We start from the raw sequence: 14,231 nt of genomic DNA on the forward strand, positions 1-14,231 counted from the left end.
CAAAGCCCATGGTTTTAACCCCTACATTATACTGCTTCTCAATAAAAATTTAAATTACGTTTATGTATTAAGGTAAACTTAAGAAAATATTTAAGAACAATGTAATCAATTTTTAAATACAAAATGATTAAATACCCTTAATGATTTAAGCCTGGAACACATACTTATCAAAAAAGAACCATTTCTGGATAACAATTATTTGTGTTCTACATATATTTACATTAATTTCACTTATAATATTATTATATTCACTAATATTTACTGCATTATATCAACCCTTCCCTATTAATATGTACCATTATTACCTACATACTGGAGATGAGAAAACTGACATATGGGTTAAGTAATTTGTACAATATCACATAGCTAGTAACTGATAAAGCCAATATTCAATATAGTCTGGCTCCAGAATTCTAGCTTTTATTCCAAGTGCTCTGTGCCACTACAGTGGCAAGGTATAATACATACGGTAATATTTGCAATAATGTCTCAGGATATACTCTTTAAAAGATTCTGGTAATCCTAGAAACCCAGCTAAAATTCAGAAAAATTTAAAAATATCTTTCAGGATCATTAGGCTGCATGCTTACCAATGTTCCACTTCTAATCCTTCCAGGCATTTGCCTACCCCGCTTAAAGTTCTGCATGGCTGTGTGATTTGCTTTATCAATGGAAATGTAAACAAAAATGATATTTGTTACTTCAAAGTGGAAGCCTTTAAGTTTGCAAATTCTCCATTTTCTCTGTTTTCCCTTCCCTGATGCCACAGTGACCTGGAGGCTTTGTTAGTGGGTCCTTGACTGATACTAACACAAACCAGCAGTTTCTACTTACTTATAGTGGATATAAATATGAGCAAAAAATAAAACTTTTTTCTATTTTAAGCTACTGAGATATTAGGGTTGTTTATTAATAATCATAGGCTTGTCCTCCTAATACATTTAATAAATAGGTTTTTCTGGGAAGTGATGGATAAAAGGGCCATTTTGAGGACTTAATAAAATAGTAACAATTCTGAAGTTTACAAAATGGTTATGTTCCAAAAGTTCATACTGAATCAGTTACTTGGAATTTGGAACATTTTTTCCCCCATAGGCTCACCTTATAAAAGAGCCTACAGGGCTTCCCTGGTGGCGCAGTGGTTGAGAGTCTGCCTGCCGATGCGGGGGACACGGATTCGTGCCCCGGTCTGGGAAGATCCCACATGCCATGGAGCGGCTAGGCCCGTGAGCCATGGTCGCTGAGCCTGTGCGTCCAGACCTGTGCTCCGCAACGGGAGAGGCCACAACAGTGAGAGGCCCGCGTACCGCAAAACACATACACACACACAAAAAGGGCCTACATAAGCTTATTTAACCCATAATTTACATTAAAAACAAATGAAAATAACAGTGGCATTAAATAATTAAATAAAAAGCATGTGAAATACTTGTAGGTATTCTGAACATGTGTAGACATTTTGAAGCATTTTATAGAAGTTGGAAGGCACTGTTCTAGTATATTTTAATTTCTCTTCAGGATGTACGTTTTCTACCTTTCCTTGAGCCTGGAATATCAGAAGATATTCTCTTTTGTTTACTACACATGATTGCCATTGCTTCCATGATTTGTAAGTGGAAGGCAAAGGAGGAAATAAAGTTATCAAGCAAAACACATATAAACATTTGATAGCAAAGATCAATAAAACTAAAAGCTGGTTGTTTGAGAAGATAAACAAAATTGATAAACCATTAGCCAGACTCATCAAGAAAAAAGGGAGAAGACTCAAATCAAAAGAATTAGAAATGAAAACGAAGTAACAACTGACACTGCAGAAATACAAAGGATCATGAGGGATTACTACAACCAACTATAGGCCAATAAAATGGACAACCTGGAAGAAATGGACAAATCCTAGAAAAGCACAACCTTCTGAGACTGAAACACAAAGAAATAGAAAATATAAACAGACCAATCACAAGCACTGAAATTGAGACTATGATTAAAAATCTTCCAGCAAACAAAAGCCCAGGACCAGAGGGCTTCACAGGTGAATTCTATCAAACATTTAGACAAGAGCTAACACCTATACTTCTCAAACTCTTCCAAAATACAGCAGAGGGAGGAACACTCCCAAACTCATTCTATGAGGCCACCATCACCTGGATACCAAAACCAGATAAAGATATCACAAAGAAAGAAAACTACAGGCCGATATCACTGATGAAAATAGATGCAAAAATCCTCAACAAAATACTAGCGAACAGAATCCAACAGCACATTAAAAGGATCATACACCATGATCAACTGGGGTTTATCCCAGGAATGCAAGGATTCTTTAATATATGCAAATCAATCAATGTGATACACCATATTAACAAATTGAAGGAGAAAAACCATATGATCATCTCAACAGATGCAGAAAAAGCTTTTGATGAAATTCAACACCCATTTACGATAAAAACCTTAGAGAAAGTAGGCATAGAAGGAACATACCTCAACATAATAAAGGCAATATATGACAAACCCACAGCCAACATCATTCTCAATGGTTAAAAACTGAAACCATTCCCACTAAGATCAGGAACAAGACAAGGTTGCCCACTCTCACCAGTATTATTCAACATAGTTTTGGAAGTTTAGCCACAGCAATCAGAGAAGAAAAAGAAATAAAAGGAATCCAAATCAGAAAAGAAGAAGTAAAGCTGTCACTGTTTGCAGATGACATGATACTATACATAGAGAATCCTAAAGATGCTATCAGACAACTACTAGAGCTAATCAATGAATCTGGTAAAGTAGCAGGATACAAAAATAGTACACAGAAATGTCTTGCATTCCTATACTCTAAGAATGAAAAATCTGAAAGAGAAATGAAGGAAACACTCCCATTTACCACTGCAACAAAAAGAATAAAATACCTAGAAATAAACCTAGCTAAGGAGACAAAAGACCTGTAGGCAGAAAACTATAAGACACTGTGAAAGAAATTAAAGATGATACAAATAGATGGAAAGATATACCATGTTCTTGGATTGAAAGAATCAACATTGTGAAAATGACTATACTACCCAAAGCAATCTACAGATTCAATGCAATCCCTATCAAACTACCAATGGCATTTTTCACAGAACTAGAACAAAAAATTTCACAATTTGAATGGAAACACAACAGACCCCGAATAGCCACAGCAATCTTGAGAAAGGAAAATGGAGCTGGAGGTATAAGGCTCCCGGACTTCAGACTATACTACAAAGCTACAGTAATCAAGAGAGTATGGTACTGGCACAAAAACAGAAATATTGATCAATGGAACAGGAGAGAAAGCCCAGAGATAAACCCACATACATATAGTCACCTTATTTTTGATAAAGGAGGCAAGAATATACAATGGAAAAAAGACAGCCTCTTTGATAAGTGATGCTGGGAAAACTGGACAGCTACCTGCAAAAGAATGAAGCTAGAACACTCCCTAACACCATACACAAAAATAAACTCAAAATGGATTAAAGACCTAAATGTAAGGCCAGACACTATAAAACTCTTAGAGGAAAACATAGGCAGAACACTCTATGACATAAATCACAGCAAGATCCTTTTTAACCCACCTCCTAGAGAAATGGAAATAATAACAAAAATAAACAGATGAGACCTAATGAAACTTAAAAGCTTCTGCACAGCAAAGGAAACCATAAACAAGATGAAAAGACAACCCTCAGAATGGGAGAAAATATTTGCAAATGAAGCAACTGACAAAGGATTAAACTCCAAAATTTACAAGCAGCTCATGCAGCTCAATATCAAAAAAAACAAACAACCCAACTGATAAATGGGCAGAAGACCTAAATAGTCATTTCTCTAAAGAAGATACACAGATTGCCAACAAACACATGAAAGGACGCTCTACATCACTAATCATTAAAGAAATGCAAATCAAAACTACAGTGAGGTATCACCTCATACCAGTCAGAATGACCACCATCAAAAAAATCTACAAACAATACATGCTGGAGAGGGTGTGGAGAAAAGAGAACCCTCCTGCACTGTTGGTGGGAATGTAAATTGATACAACCACTATGGAAAACAGTATGGAGGTTCCTTAAAAATAGAACTACCGTATGACCCAGCAATCCCACTACTGGGCATATACACTGAGAAAACCATAATTCAAAAAGAGTCATGTACCACAATGTTCACTGCAGCTAAATTTACAATAGCCCGGACATGGAAGCAACCTAGGTGTCCATCGACAGATGAATGCATAAAAAAGATGTGGTACATATATACAATGGAATATTACTCAGCCATAAAAAGAAATGAAATTGAGTTATTTGCAGTGAGGTGGATGGACCTAGAGTCTGTCATACAGAGTGAAGTAAGTCAGAATGAGAAAAACAAATACTGTATGCTAACACATATATGTGGAATTTAAAAAAAAAAAAGTGGTTCTGAAGGACCTAAGGGTAAGACAGGAATAAAGACACAGACCTACTAGAGAATGGACTTGAGTATATGGGGAGGGGGAAGGGTAAGCTGTGACAAAGTGAGAGAGTGACATGGACATCTATATACTACCAAACGTAAAACAGATAGCTAATGGGAAGCAGCCGCATAGCACAGGGAGATCAGCTCGGTGCTTTGTGACCACCTAGAGGGGTGGGATAGGGAGGATGGGAGGGACACACAAGAGGCAAGAGATATGGGGACATGTGTATATGTATAGCTGATTCACCTTCTTATAAAGCAGAAACTAACACAACATTATAAAGCAGTTATACCCCCAAAAAAAGAAAAATGAACATTTGAAAAACAAACTGCTTAAATTCAAATTCAGTGGCTTGTGGGCAACAAAAGAGAGGGGGGAAAAAAGAGTATGACATACTAAATCTTTACCTAAACAGGAATGATTTTAGAGCCAACTTAGTAGTTCTCAGATAGATGAAAAGTTTTCATGAGTTTATAAATGAATATTCGTTCCTCACATGGCAAAAGAGCCGAGCCATTACCAACTTCCTCTTTGCTTTTAATAATTATTCAAATCACAATATCTTTTCTTTTTTTTTCAATTTATTCTCCACGAAAAGTTTTGTGTATATTTTCATGAGGAATGCTACTTAGTCATCATCTTTTACTTACCATAGAAAGACAAGCTAAGAAGTTACTAAGGCAAGCTAACCATAAACATGTCAACAGAATTATTTTGCTTTCAATCAGTTTTTACAGATCGGCTAAGAACACAGGTGGAAACTTTTAAGATCATCCATTTCTAACTATGTAATGTAAGGTTAGAATAATACTAGCTCTTTACTCTCCCTAGTGTAGCAAAATCTGATGCCCTAGGAATTCACAATATTTCAAAGAAAATAATAAAGCATGACTTTGAAAGAATGAGTGAAAGGAAGTAAAAAGTTTTCAGTTGTTCTTCCTACTCAGTTTCTTCATTTCTCTACTGCATGAAAATTCCAAGAACATCACTGCTTCTCAGGAACAGCCTAAATTTAACATGTTTTTTATGTATCTGTTGGAAAATAATCATATTTCTCTGACTGTTATAGCTCACTTAGTGGTTTCCCATTTCCAGTTTTACTCATCTATTGGACAAGTTTTTCTTTTTTTAACTCCTACCTCTCCTGAGCTCTAGACCTATGTTTCCATCTGCTTACTGAACATCTTTGTCTAAGATGTTTCCAACATATCTCAAACTAAATCCATCACTGATGTCCTCAAATTACTTCCTTTACACTTCTCTATTTCTGTTCCTGGCACTAACATTCTAACAGGCATTGAGTTTTTATGAATTCTTTACCATTATCCATATCGAAACAGCAGCCATGTCATATTAAGTCTACCTATGATATGTTTCTTCCTCCCTTTCCTTTTGCCTCATACTTGACATACCACATCTTCCTTAATTCAGGTTTTCTTTACTTCTTGTCCTGCTAACACAACATGCTACTGTTCTCTTCTTTAGACTCTAGTTTTAGTGCATCTAGTAGAATGATGCCAGATTAACTTCCCTAGGGCAATACTCTGATTATGACCCAACTAGCTCAAAAACCTGCAATGATTACTGTTATCAACTATATTAAGTATAACACTTAGCACAGCCTTAAACTTCATAATGCCACATAAGCAAACGAACCCATTTTTTCAAACTTATCTCCTACTATTTTCTTAGTTATTGTTCCTCATACTGGCCTAGCGCCATTTATACCTTAGGTAATATTGATCATTTTATCTGAAATATTTTCTACAGCCTCTATTCTTCCTTCCTTTGTAAATATCACCTTGTTAAAAAGACAAATCTGTCAATGTCCATCTCAAATGGCACTTTGTCTATGAAGTATCAATGTGGAAACATTCTCTCTTTTGAGTTCCAATATATCTACAGATTGAAAAATATTTCTCTACAGTGCTTAGCATTATGCTCTGCCATAGTAGATTAGCAACATTTTACTGACTTAAACTGAATTAAACTGCATGTACATCACAGGGAAGTAAAAATAAATAAGCTACCTTGTTTGTTAACAGCGATTTAATATCTGTAAGAAGAATATTTGTGCTCAGAGAAAGGTAAGTCAGCAACACTTACAGAACGTCCACTTCACTTAAATGATAATGATGGTGATGTTAGTAATAAAAATGATTATAGCTAACACTTATTAAGAAAATACTATGTGTCAGATACTGTCTAAGCACGTTCATGCAACAGCTCATTTACTCTTCAAAATAACTTAAGTTGGTTATAATTATTATCTTCATTTTACAGATGAGGAAACCAAATCAGAGTTTGGGTAACTTGCCCAACGTGACACGTTTAAAAGGAAAAAGTAACAATTCTAATAAGACAGTCTGACTCCAGAAATGAACTCTAGGAGAGATGAAAGAAATATTTTTTGTATTGAATATCTTATATGCCAAAATTTACTACTTGTTAACAAAATATGAAATGAGTACCCTATGATTAATTTCCCAAAAATCTCTTTTAAATTATTTGTTTCATTAAAGTAGGTGATTGGATACTGAACAACCCAAATAGACTATGAATTCCTTCAGGACAAGGACTTTAGCTTATCATCTTCATACACTAAGAATCTAACCTGATGTTTGATATATAATTCTGCTAGATTTATGATAAATAAAGGATCACATAAATTAAATTCAAGGCCCACCAATTTTACTTTAAAGTTTTCCTGTTTCCTCACTAGATATTAGTATTTCTTTGGTTCCCCAAAAGCAGTTTTTGAAAGTGCTCCTCAATAGAGTTTCTTCTAAAATGCATAATAAAACTCCTGTGTAATATTTGTGGACTGGCCAATGGACCAAATGTTCTTAGACTGACTAATAGACTAAAGGTTTTCCTTTTCTGAGAAAAAAAGTAAGAAATAAATTTCCTTAAAACTTTTTTTTTAAGGAGACTTGGCGAACTGAAATTTTAAATTATAGTGCTGCCTATCTTAATCATAGTTAGCATACTATTATACATAGTTTATTATAGTAGTTAATAAATCCAACTTTGGCAGCAGATATACCTGAGTTTGAATTTGAGCTTTGTCTTTTATCTAACTGTGTAATCCTGGGTAAAGATCTCAGACGGGGATTCTACAAGATAATGTAAACAGAGCACACAGCAAAATAACTGTCACAGTAAACATTCAATAAATTTTACTTCTAGTATTGTAAAAAAAAATGATGATGTCAATTAGACTGGATTCTCAGATATTAGATAGCTAAGAATAAACTTAATTTTAAATCATTCCAACTATTCCACTGCTTAAAAATATTTGAATATATGGAGAAAGCTACAAAAAAAAAGAATGAAGCTGCAGTGCTAAACAAAGAAACAGAGTCTTAAAAGCTGAGTGAAAATTTGCTTTCTGGTTAAGAAAAGCAATGGCATTCCAGGTGGAGGAAAAAAGCAGGTGGACAGGCACTGAGGCATAAAAGAATTTGTTTAGAGGACAGTAAGGGGATCAGTATGGACATAGTATAAGTGTATGTTGGGGAGTAGCAGGTGCCTATGAAGACAGACACTTAACAGATCAAAAAGCGTTTTTAAATATTTTGTGAAGAAACATTATGCATGAGAAGCATTATGTATGAGCACAGAAGAGTTAGTTCTTGAATCCATCCTCACTATATAGATATCTTGCTAATAGCTGGAAGAAAATAATGTATAAACTGAATCCTCCAAGATAATATTTTCTGACACTTATATAAAAATGCCCTTTTTTACTTGATGACAAAAGGCTCCATAAATTTGTATATTGGTAAGGAGTATTTTAAAGGTATGGCAGAATATAAGAACTTAAACAATATCTGCTTTTTAAAAAAATGCTCAAGAGAGAATAATTTTTCATTCTTGCTCCCATAGTAGTATTTTTATATTTTCACTTTGGTTTCATTTTCACAGGGGTAAATGAAATCAAACAGCTAAAAGGTCCTATTCCATTTCATTCTATACCACCATGGAAATCCTAGCACAGGTCATTTTTCATTCATTCTGCTTATATTTAGGTACCCAATCAAAGAACATATAGACAATGATTTTTTTTCAGCAGACTTTTCAAGACAGACTTAAATTTTCTAGTGATGTTGGAAATTCCAAGCAACACTATCGTTAATTTTTAAAAAGCATACCTAAGAGTGCAGTGAGTTTGGGAAGCAGCCCAACTTGTACCATCTTATTCCTCAGTCCTGTGTCAAAGGATAGGTTCAGTAAAAGTCGGAGGGTGATATTCAGCAGGTCTTCATGCTCACAAGGTATCATTTTTACCAGTTTTTCAACAATATCCATTTCCACCTATGTAAAGTAATAATACAAATGCAGTCAGGCTCTATTACACAATAAGACAAAAAAGATTACAAAGAATTATTTTTTCATTGTTTTTACCCATATGTATATACTTTTTATAAGTAACTATGTGTTAACTTGTTTACTCTCATTTTAATCTGTAAACTTCTCTGAAACCAAACTTTTTTTTTTTTTTTTTTTTGCAGTACGCGGGCCTCTTACTGCTGTGGCCTCTCCCATTGCGGAGCACAGGCTCCGGACACGCAGGCTCAGCAGCCATAGCTCATGGGCCCAGCCGCTCCGCAGCATGTGGGATCCTCCCGGACCGGGGCATGAACCCATGTCCCCTGCATCGGCAGGCGTACTCTCAACGACTGCGCCACCAGGGAAGCCCCTCTGAAACCAAACTTTTCAGGAGAAAATACATATTTCCAGTTCATCCTTTCCTTCCCTCATGTCATAGCATCAACTGGAAGACAAATTACTTTGGGTTTTTGAAGGCACATTATGGACTCCACCTACTAAGTGCCAGACCCTGTGCTAGATTAAACAAGATTCTGTCTTGGCTTTTAAGGATTCCAGTCTAAAAACACAGCAGAGAAATAAAACAAATAACTAAAATACAATATGATAAAAGTGGAATGCATGAAGTACTCTAGAAACAATGTGGAAGGAACTACAAGCTACCTAGGAGAACAGAAAAGACTAAATTCAGAACAAAGTTCTAAACAATGTGTAATAATTTGCTCTCTGGTAGACACTGGTAATCCAAATAGAAGAAAAACACAGTGGATAGGCATTTATGCATAAAAGAGCTGGTCTGAGGCACTGCAAGTGCTTTGATAAAGCCATAGTGTAAAGAATATGTTGGGGAGTGGCAGGAGCCTATACAGACAGATGTTGGACAGATCACAAAAAGCTTTTAATGCTCTGCTAAGAAGTTTAACATTATTCCTTAGGCAGTAGAGTGCCTTGAATGATTTTAAGTCCAGAGGGTGATGTGGTCAGACTAGAACAAAGATAATATAAAGATAAATATAACAATACACACACATATATATATGTACTCATACACACCCAACATACATACAGGCAAACATACACAAAAATGTGAAAATAAGGGGCACTGTATAAGGACAGACTGGAATATCTAGAGACTGAAGGCAGGCACAAGAATATATTACCTTAGACAGGTGAGATGTGATTAAGGTCTGAATCAAAGAAAGGACAAAGATGTTGAAGAGGAAAGAATAATTTGAGAAGTGTTTAGAAGATACGGTCAAAGCATTTGAATGTGAAGTGAAAAGGAAGCTTTGAAGGTGACTTTCAGGCTTTTGGCTTGGTCAGTGTGTGTTGGGGATCCCCAAGACCACCACCAGGTCCTGCGATTTGCTAGGAGGACTCAAAGGATTCAATATATAGTCATATTCATAGTTATGATTTATTACGATAAAAGGATGCAAAGTAAAATCAGAAAAGGGAAAAGGCACATGGAGGCAAAGTCTGAAAGAAGTCAGGTGTAAGCTTCTTAGAACCCTTTCCTCATAGAATCACACAGAACATGCTCCAGCACTGAATTGAGACTGAGACTCGATGCCCAAGGTTTTTATTCGGGGCTGGTCACATAGGAAACCTCTGCCTAGCATAAAATAAAATTCCAAACCCTGAGAAGGAAAGCAGGTGTTTAGCTTAAACCACATTGCTTGCGTAAAGAGTAAACTACACGTATTAGTTAGGAAACAGTGAGAACACTCCTGAGTCCAAGTTTCTAGACACCAGCCCAGGGCCAATCTTGAAAGAAGGCCTATAGGAGAGCAATCTCAGGCTCCTTTTCTGCATAGTCAATAAGGTGGATGTAGGTGCCATTAACTAAGATCTTTAAATTGAAAAACAGGTGTAGGACAAGGAGGGCAAAAAATTACTAAAAGTTTTGTCATGTTTAATTTGAGATGATATTCAGTGGATATTTGGAAATCTTCAAAAATCAGAAGAGAAGCTGGGCTATGAGTAAGAGTTTAAACTCTAGAACAGGGATCAGCAAACTATGGCTAGTGGGTCTAATCTGGCTTGCCATCTGTTTTCATACAACCCAAGAGCTAAAAATGGTTTCTGACTTTTACACTTTTAAATGGTTGAAAAAAAATGAAAAATATTTCATGACACAGGAAAATTATTTGAAATTCAAATTTCAGTTTTCATAAGTTTTATTGGAACACAGCCACGTTCATTTGTTTATAGACTGTCTATGGCTGCTATCATGCTACACAGCAGAGATGAGTAGTTGCAACAGAGCCCATATGAAGGGCAGGCTTAAAATACAGATTATTCTAGCCATCTACAGAAAAAGATTGTTGATCCCCACTCTAGAAGATTATGAAATTGCCTCAAGAGAGCTTGTTTTAGGATGAGAAATCAGAGGGCAGAACTTACTTGGTAGTGTAAGCCCTGTACTCACATTTCTTAAAGTAATAATCAGAAAAATTTGGTTATAAAAATATCTCACATCATTGTTACAAAGAACTGGCCAAAAAAGGAGAGAAATTCTATATAACTACATATTCTTCTTGTTCATTACCAAAATATTTATGAATAACCTTGCTCTACTTTTTCTTTTATGGGAGGTCTAAAGCATTTATTTATATCACCCTTCCCATATCTTTATTGCAAATTTTCACTGACCTCATAAAAATCACATTAATAATTGAGTCCTCAATATATTTTTTTCCTTTCATTCCATGCCAAGGAGTAAACAATTTTTTTTAAATGGTAAATTGACAAACCAACAACAATTTTTCCTTCAGACCTGTATCTATACTCCATGGCCACACTGCAGTCATATCCTAGAGCTCTTTATTAAAAAGTACAAGTCCATCTCCAAAGACTCTTTAACTTTGGTTCTCCCTTTCTCTTAGTTTAGTCTTCCAAGCAGGCTGCAGGATTCATTCGTTAACTTCACACAATAATTTCCACAGAGGCCAGGGACAAATATTCGTCACATTTATGTAAAACTGTAATTCTTACAGTAGCTTCTTTGATTACAGTGTATAACTTCTTTTCCAGCTTTATTTATTTATCCATTCAACAAATATTTCTTAATTTAAGCCCTGGGTATATTTTGGTGAACAAGAAAGAAATGGTTCCTGTCTTCATGGAGCTTATATTCTAGAGAGCATGAAATACAGTTAAAAAACCAAAACAACCATCTCACACACAATTATACAGTGATCTAACTGTAATTGTATAAATTGTGATATTATATGTGAGAAATAAACAGAGTACCATGAGAGAATATAAGGAGTAAACCTGATATAATCTCAGTGTGAGGAGCTGTCAAGGAAGGCTTCTCTGAGGAAGAACAACCTACTGGATGAACAGAAATTAGTTAACGTTAATTGAAGAGGCAGAGGAAAGAGCTGTCTAGATGGAAAAAACAGCAGTGTACAAAGGCCCTGAAGTGACATGGAAAATATAGCATTCGAGAAGCTCTTTAAAAACTATCATTCTTACTACAAAGTAGAGAATATATTGGAAGAAGGCGAAAACAGAAGTAGTCAGATTAACTAAAATGCCATGCAATTAGTCAGATAGAGTCATTAGTGATTAAGAAAAGTAAGCAGAATCTCAAACTTCCTCTAAGGATGTAAAAATCTTGAAAGGATATGGTTCCCACTCTAACTGCAAGAAAAATCCAAATACAAAATCATAACTTAAAAAAAAAAATCAGAGAGCTGAGGTTGCACGGAAATCAACTGGCCTGAAATATAAGGAAAATAGGCACCCCCAAGGAGATAAGGGTCATAAGCACTGGTTTATACGGAGCAGAGCACTGGAGAGAAAGAGAGCTGCCACAGAAGTTGGTAGGAAGACTACACAAAAACTTTTAAACAAGTAGCTAAAGGCCAAATGTGAAGTAGCCTGAGATTGTAGAACTCTGAAGCTACAGATGCTCAGGGAGTTTGCAACCACTTGCAAGCTCTTTTCCAAGGACCTTATCAGAGGGTCACAAGAAAAACTGGGGATAGGACAGGAGGTGGAAGAAAACTTCCCCTCAGTGGCATGGGTCTGGGAGAGGGGCACAGCTGCCACTGGGGAGAAGGCATAAAATCCTGTCTGGATCTTTTTCTCCCATTTCCCCTAAAAAAAAAAAAAAAGACTTAAGTCTCTTGGGGAAGTATGGCAAATCCTGTCACATCTGAAGCATTGGTGAAGACCCACTGCAGCTGGGGCAAGGAAACTGAAAAAAATTCCTGAGAGGAGTTGACAGGATGACTTAGGAAGCCCCATTGCTGAAAACCATGGACACAGGATAAGCCTAAGACCAGCCGGAAACTAAATTAGGACAATGGAAAAAGTCCCTTTTCTTTTCCCCCTCCCTGCCCCTGGCACCAGATTAGCAAAAGCCAAGTGACAAATAACAGCAGTATATTACTGGGGGAGAGTTAAAATGAGGAGAAAGCCTCTTTGAGTAACAGGCACACTAGGAAAGCCTGAAATAGAGGGTGGAACATGAACAATGAGAAAAATCCTCTGACCATCAATACTCTACCAAAGACAAAGAAATGCTAGATGAAGTTGAAGCTAATGGTGCCTGGAGGATAACCAAATACAGCTAAACTCCTGACAAAAATGACTTAATACCCCCCTACATTAAAGACCTAAAAGAAAGGTCTGTCCATTTCCATACATAAATAATATTTATCTCACTCTACTAATCTACACATAATATCTAGCTTTCAACAAAAAACTATGATACATGAAAAAGCAAGAAAATAACCCATTGATAAGAGATAAGGCAATCAACAGAACCAGATTCAGATATGACTTGTATAATTACTAGAGAGAGAATTTAAAATAACTATGATTAATATGTTAAAGGCTCTATTGGAAAAGATGAAAAACACATGTAAACACAGTAATCTCACAGAAAAAAATGATACCAAAAGAATTAAACTTTAAAACACATACACACACAACACACATAATACGAAGATGAAGGAAAACTTCAAAGGGCTCATTAGTAGACTTGACATAGCTAGTGCCAGGATTAGTAAACCCAGAGGTAGGTCAATAGAAATTTTCCAAACTGAACCCCACCCCACCCCCCAAAAAAATAAAAACGAGAACAAAACACAGCAACACAGCATTCAAGAGCCATGAGACAATACCTAATGGATTAACATGTGTAACTGCAAGCCAGTAGAAGAGAGGCAGAAAGAGACAAAAGGAATACCTGAAAAGATAATGGCTAAGGATTTTCCAAGAACAATGAAGGACATCAGAACACAGATACATGCTCAAAGAACCCCAAGTAGAATACAACACACACACGCACTTGTGTGCCTGGCCATATTCAAACTTCGAAAATCAAAGATAAAATATTGGAAGCAGGCAGAAAATAAAAGACTCACTATATAGAGAGGACAAAAGATAAGAATGACATCAGACTTTTTATCAAAAA

At 35.9% G+C, this 14,231-nt stretch overlaps 1 protein-coding gene across 2 annotated transcripts in view; it reads right to left on the bottom strand.

Annotated features, from left to right (window-relative positions):
- Positions 1-14,231, bottom strand: part of KIFAP3 (kinesin associated protein 3) — a 162,509-nt gene that overhangs the window by 94,040 nt on the left and 54,238 nt on the right. For both annotated transcript variants that reach the window (XM_007458132.1, XM_007458133.1), the window contains one exon: positions 8,620-8,782. In XM_007458132.1, coding sequence (XP_007458194.1) covers positions 8,620-8,782 — 163 coding nt within the window. The remainder of the gene's footprint in view (positions 1-8,619; positions 8,783-14,231) is intronic.

Source organism: Lipotes vexillifer, unplaced genomic scaffold (assembly GCF_000442215.2).
Source record: "Lipotes vexillifer unplaced genomic scaffold, Lipotes_vexillifer_v1.1 scaffold189, whole genome shotgun sequence".
Lineage (NCBI taxonomy): Eukaryota > Metazoa > Chordata > Mammalia > Artiodactyla > Lipotidae > Lipotes > Lipotes vexillifer.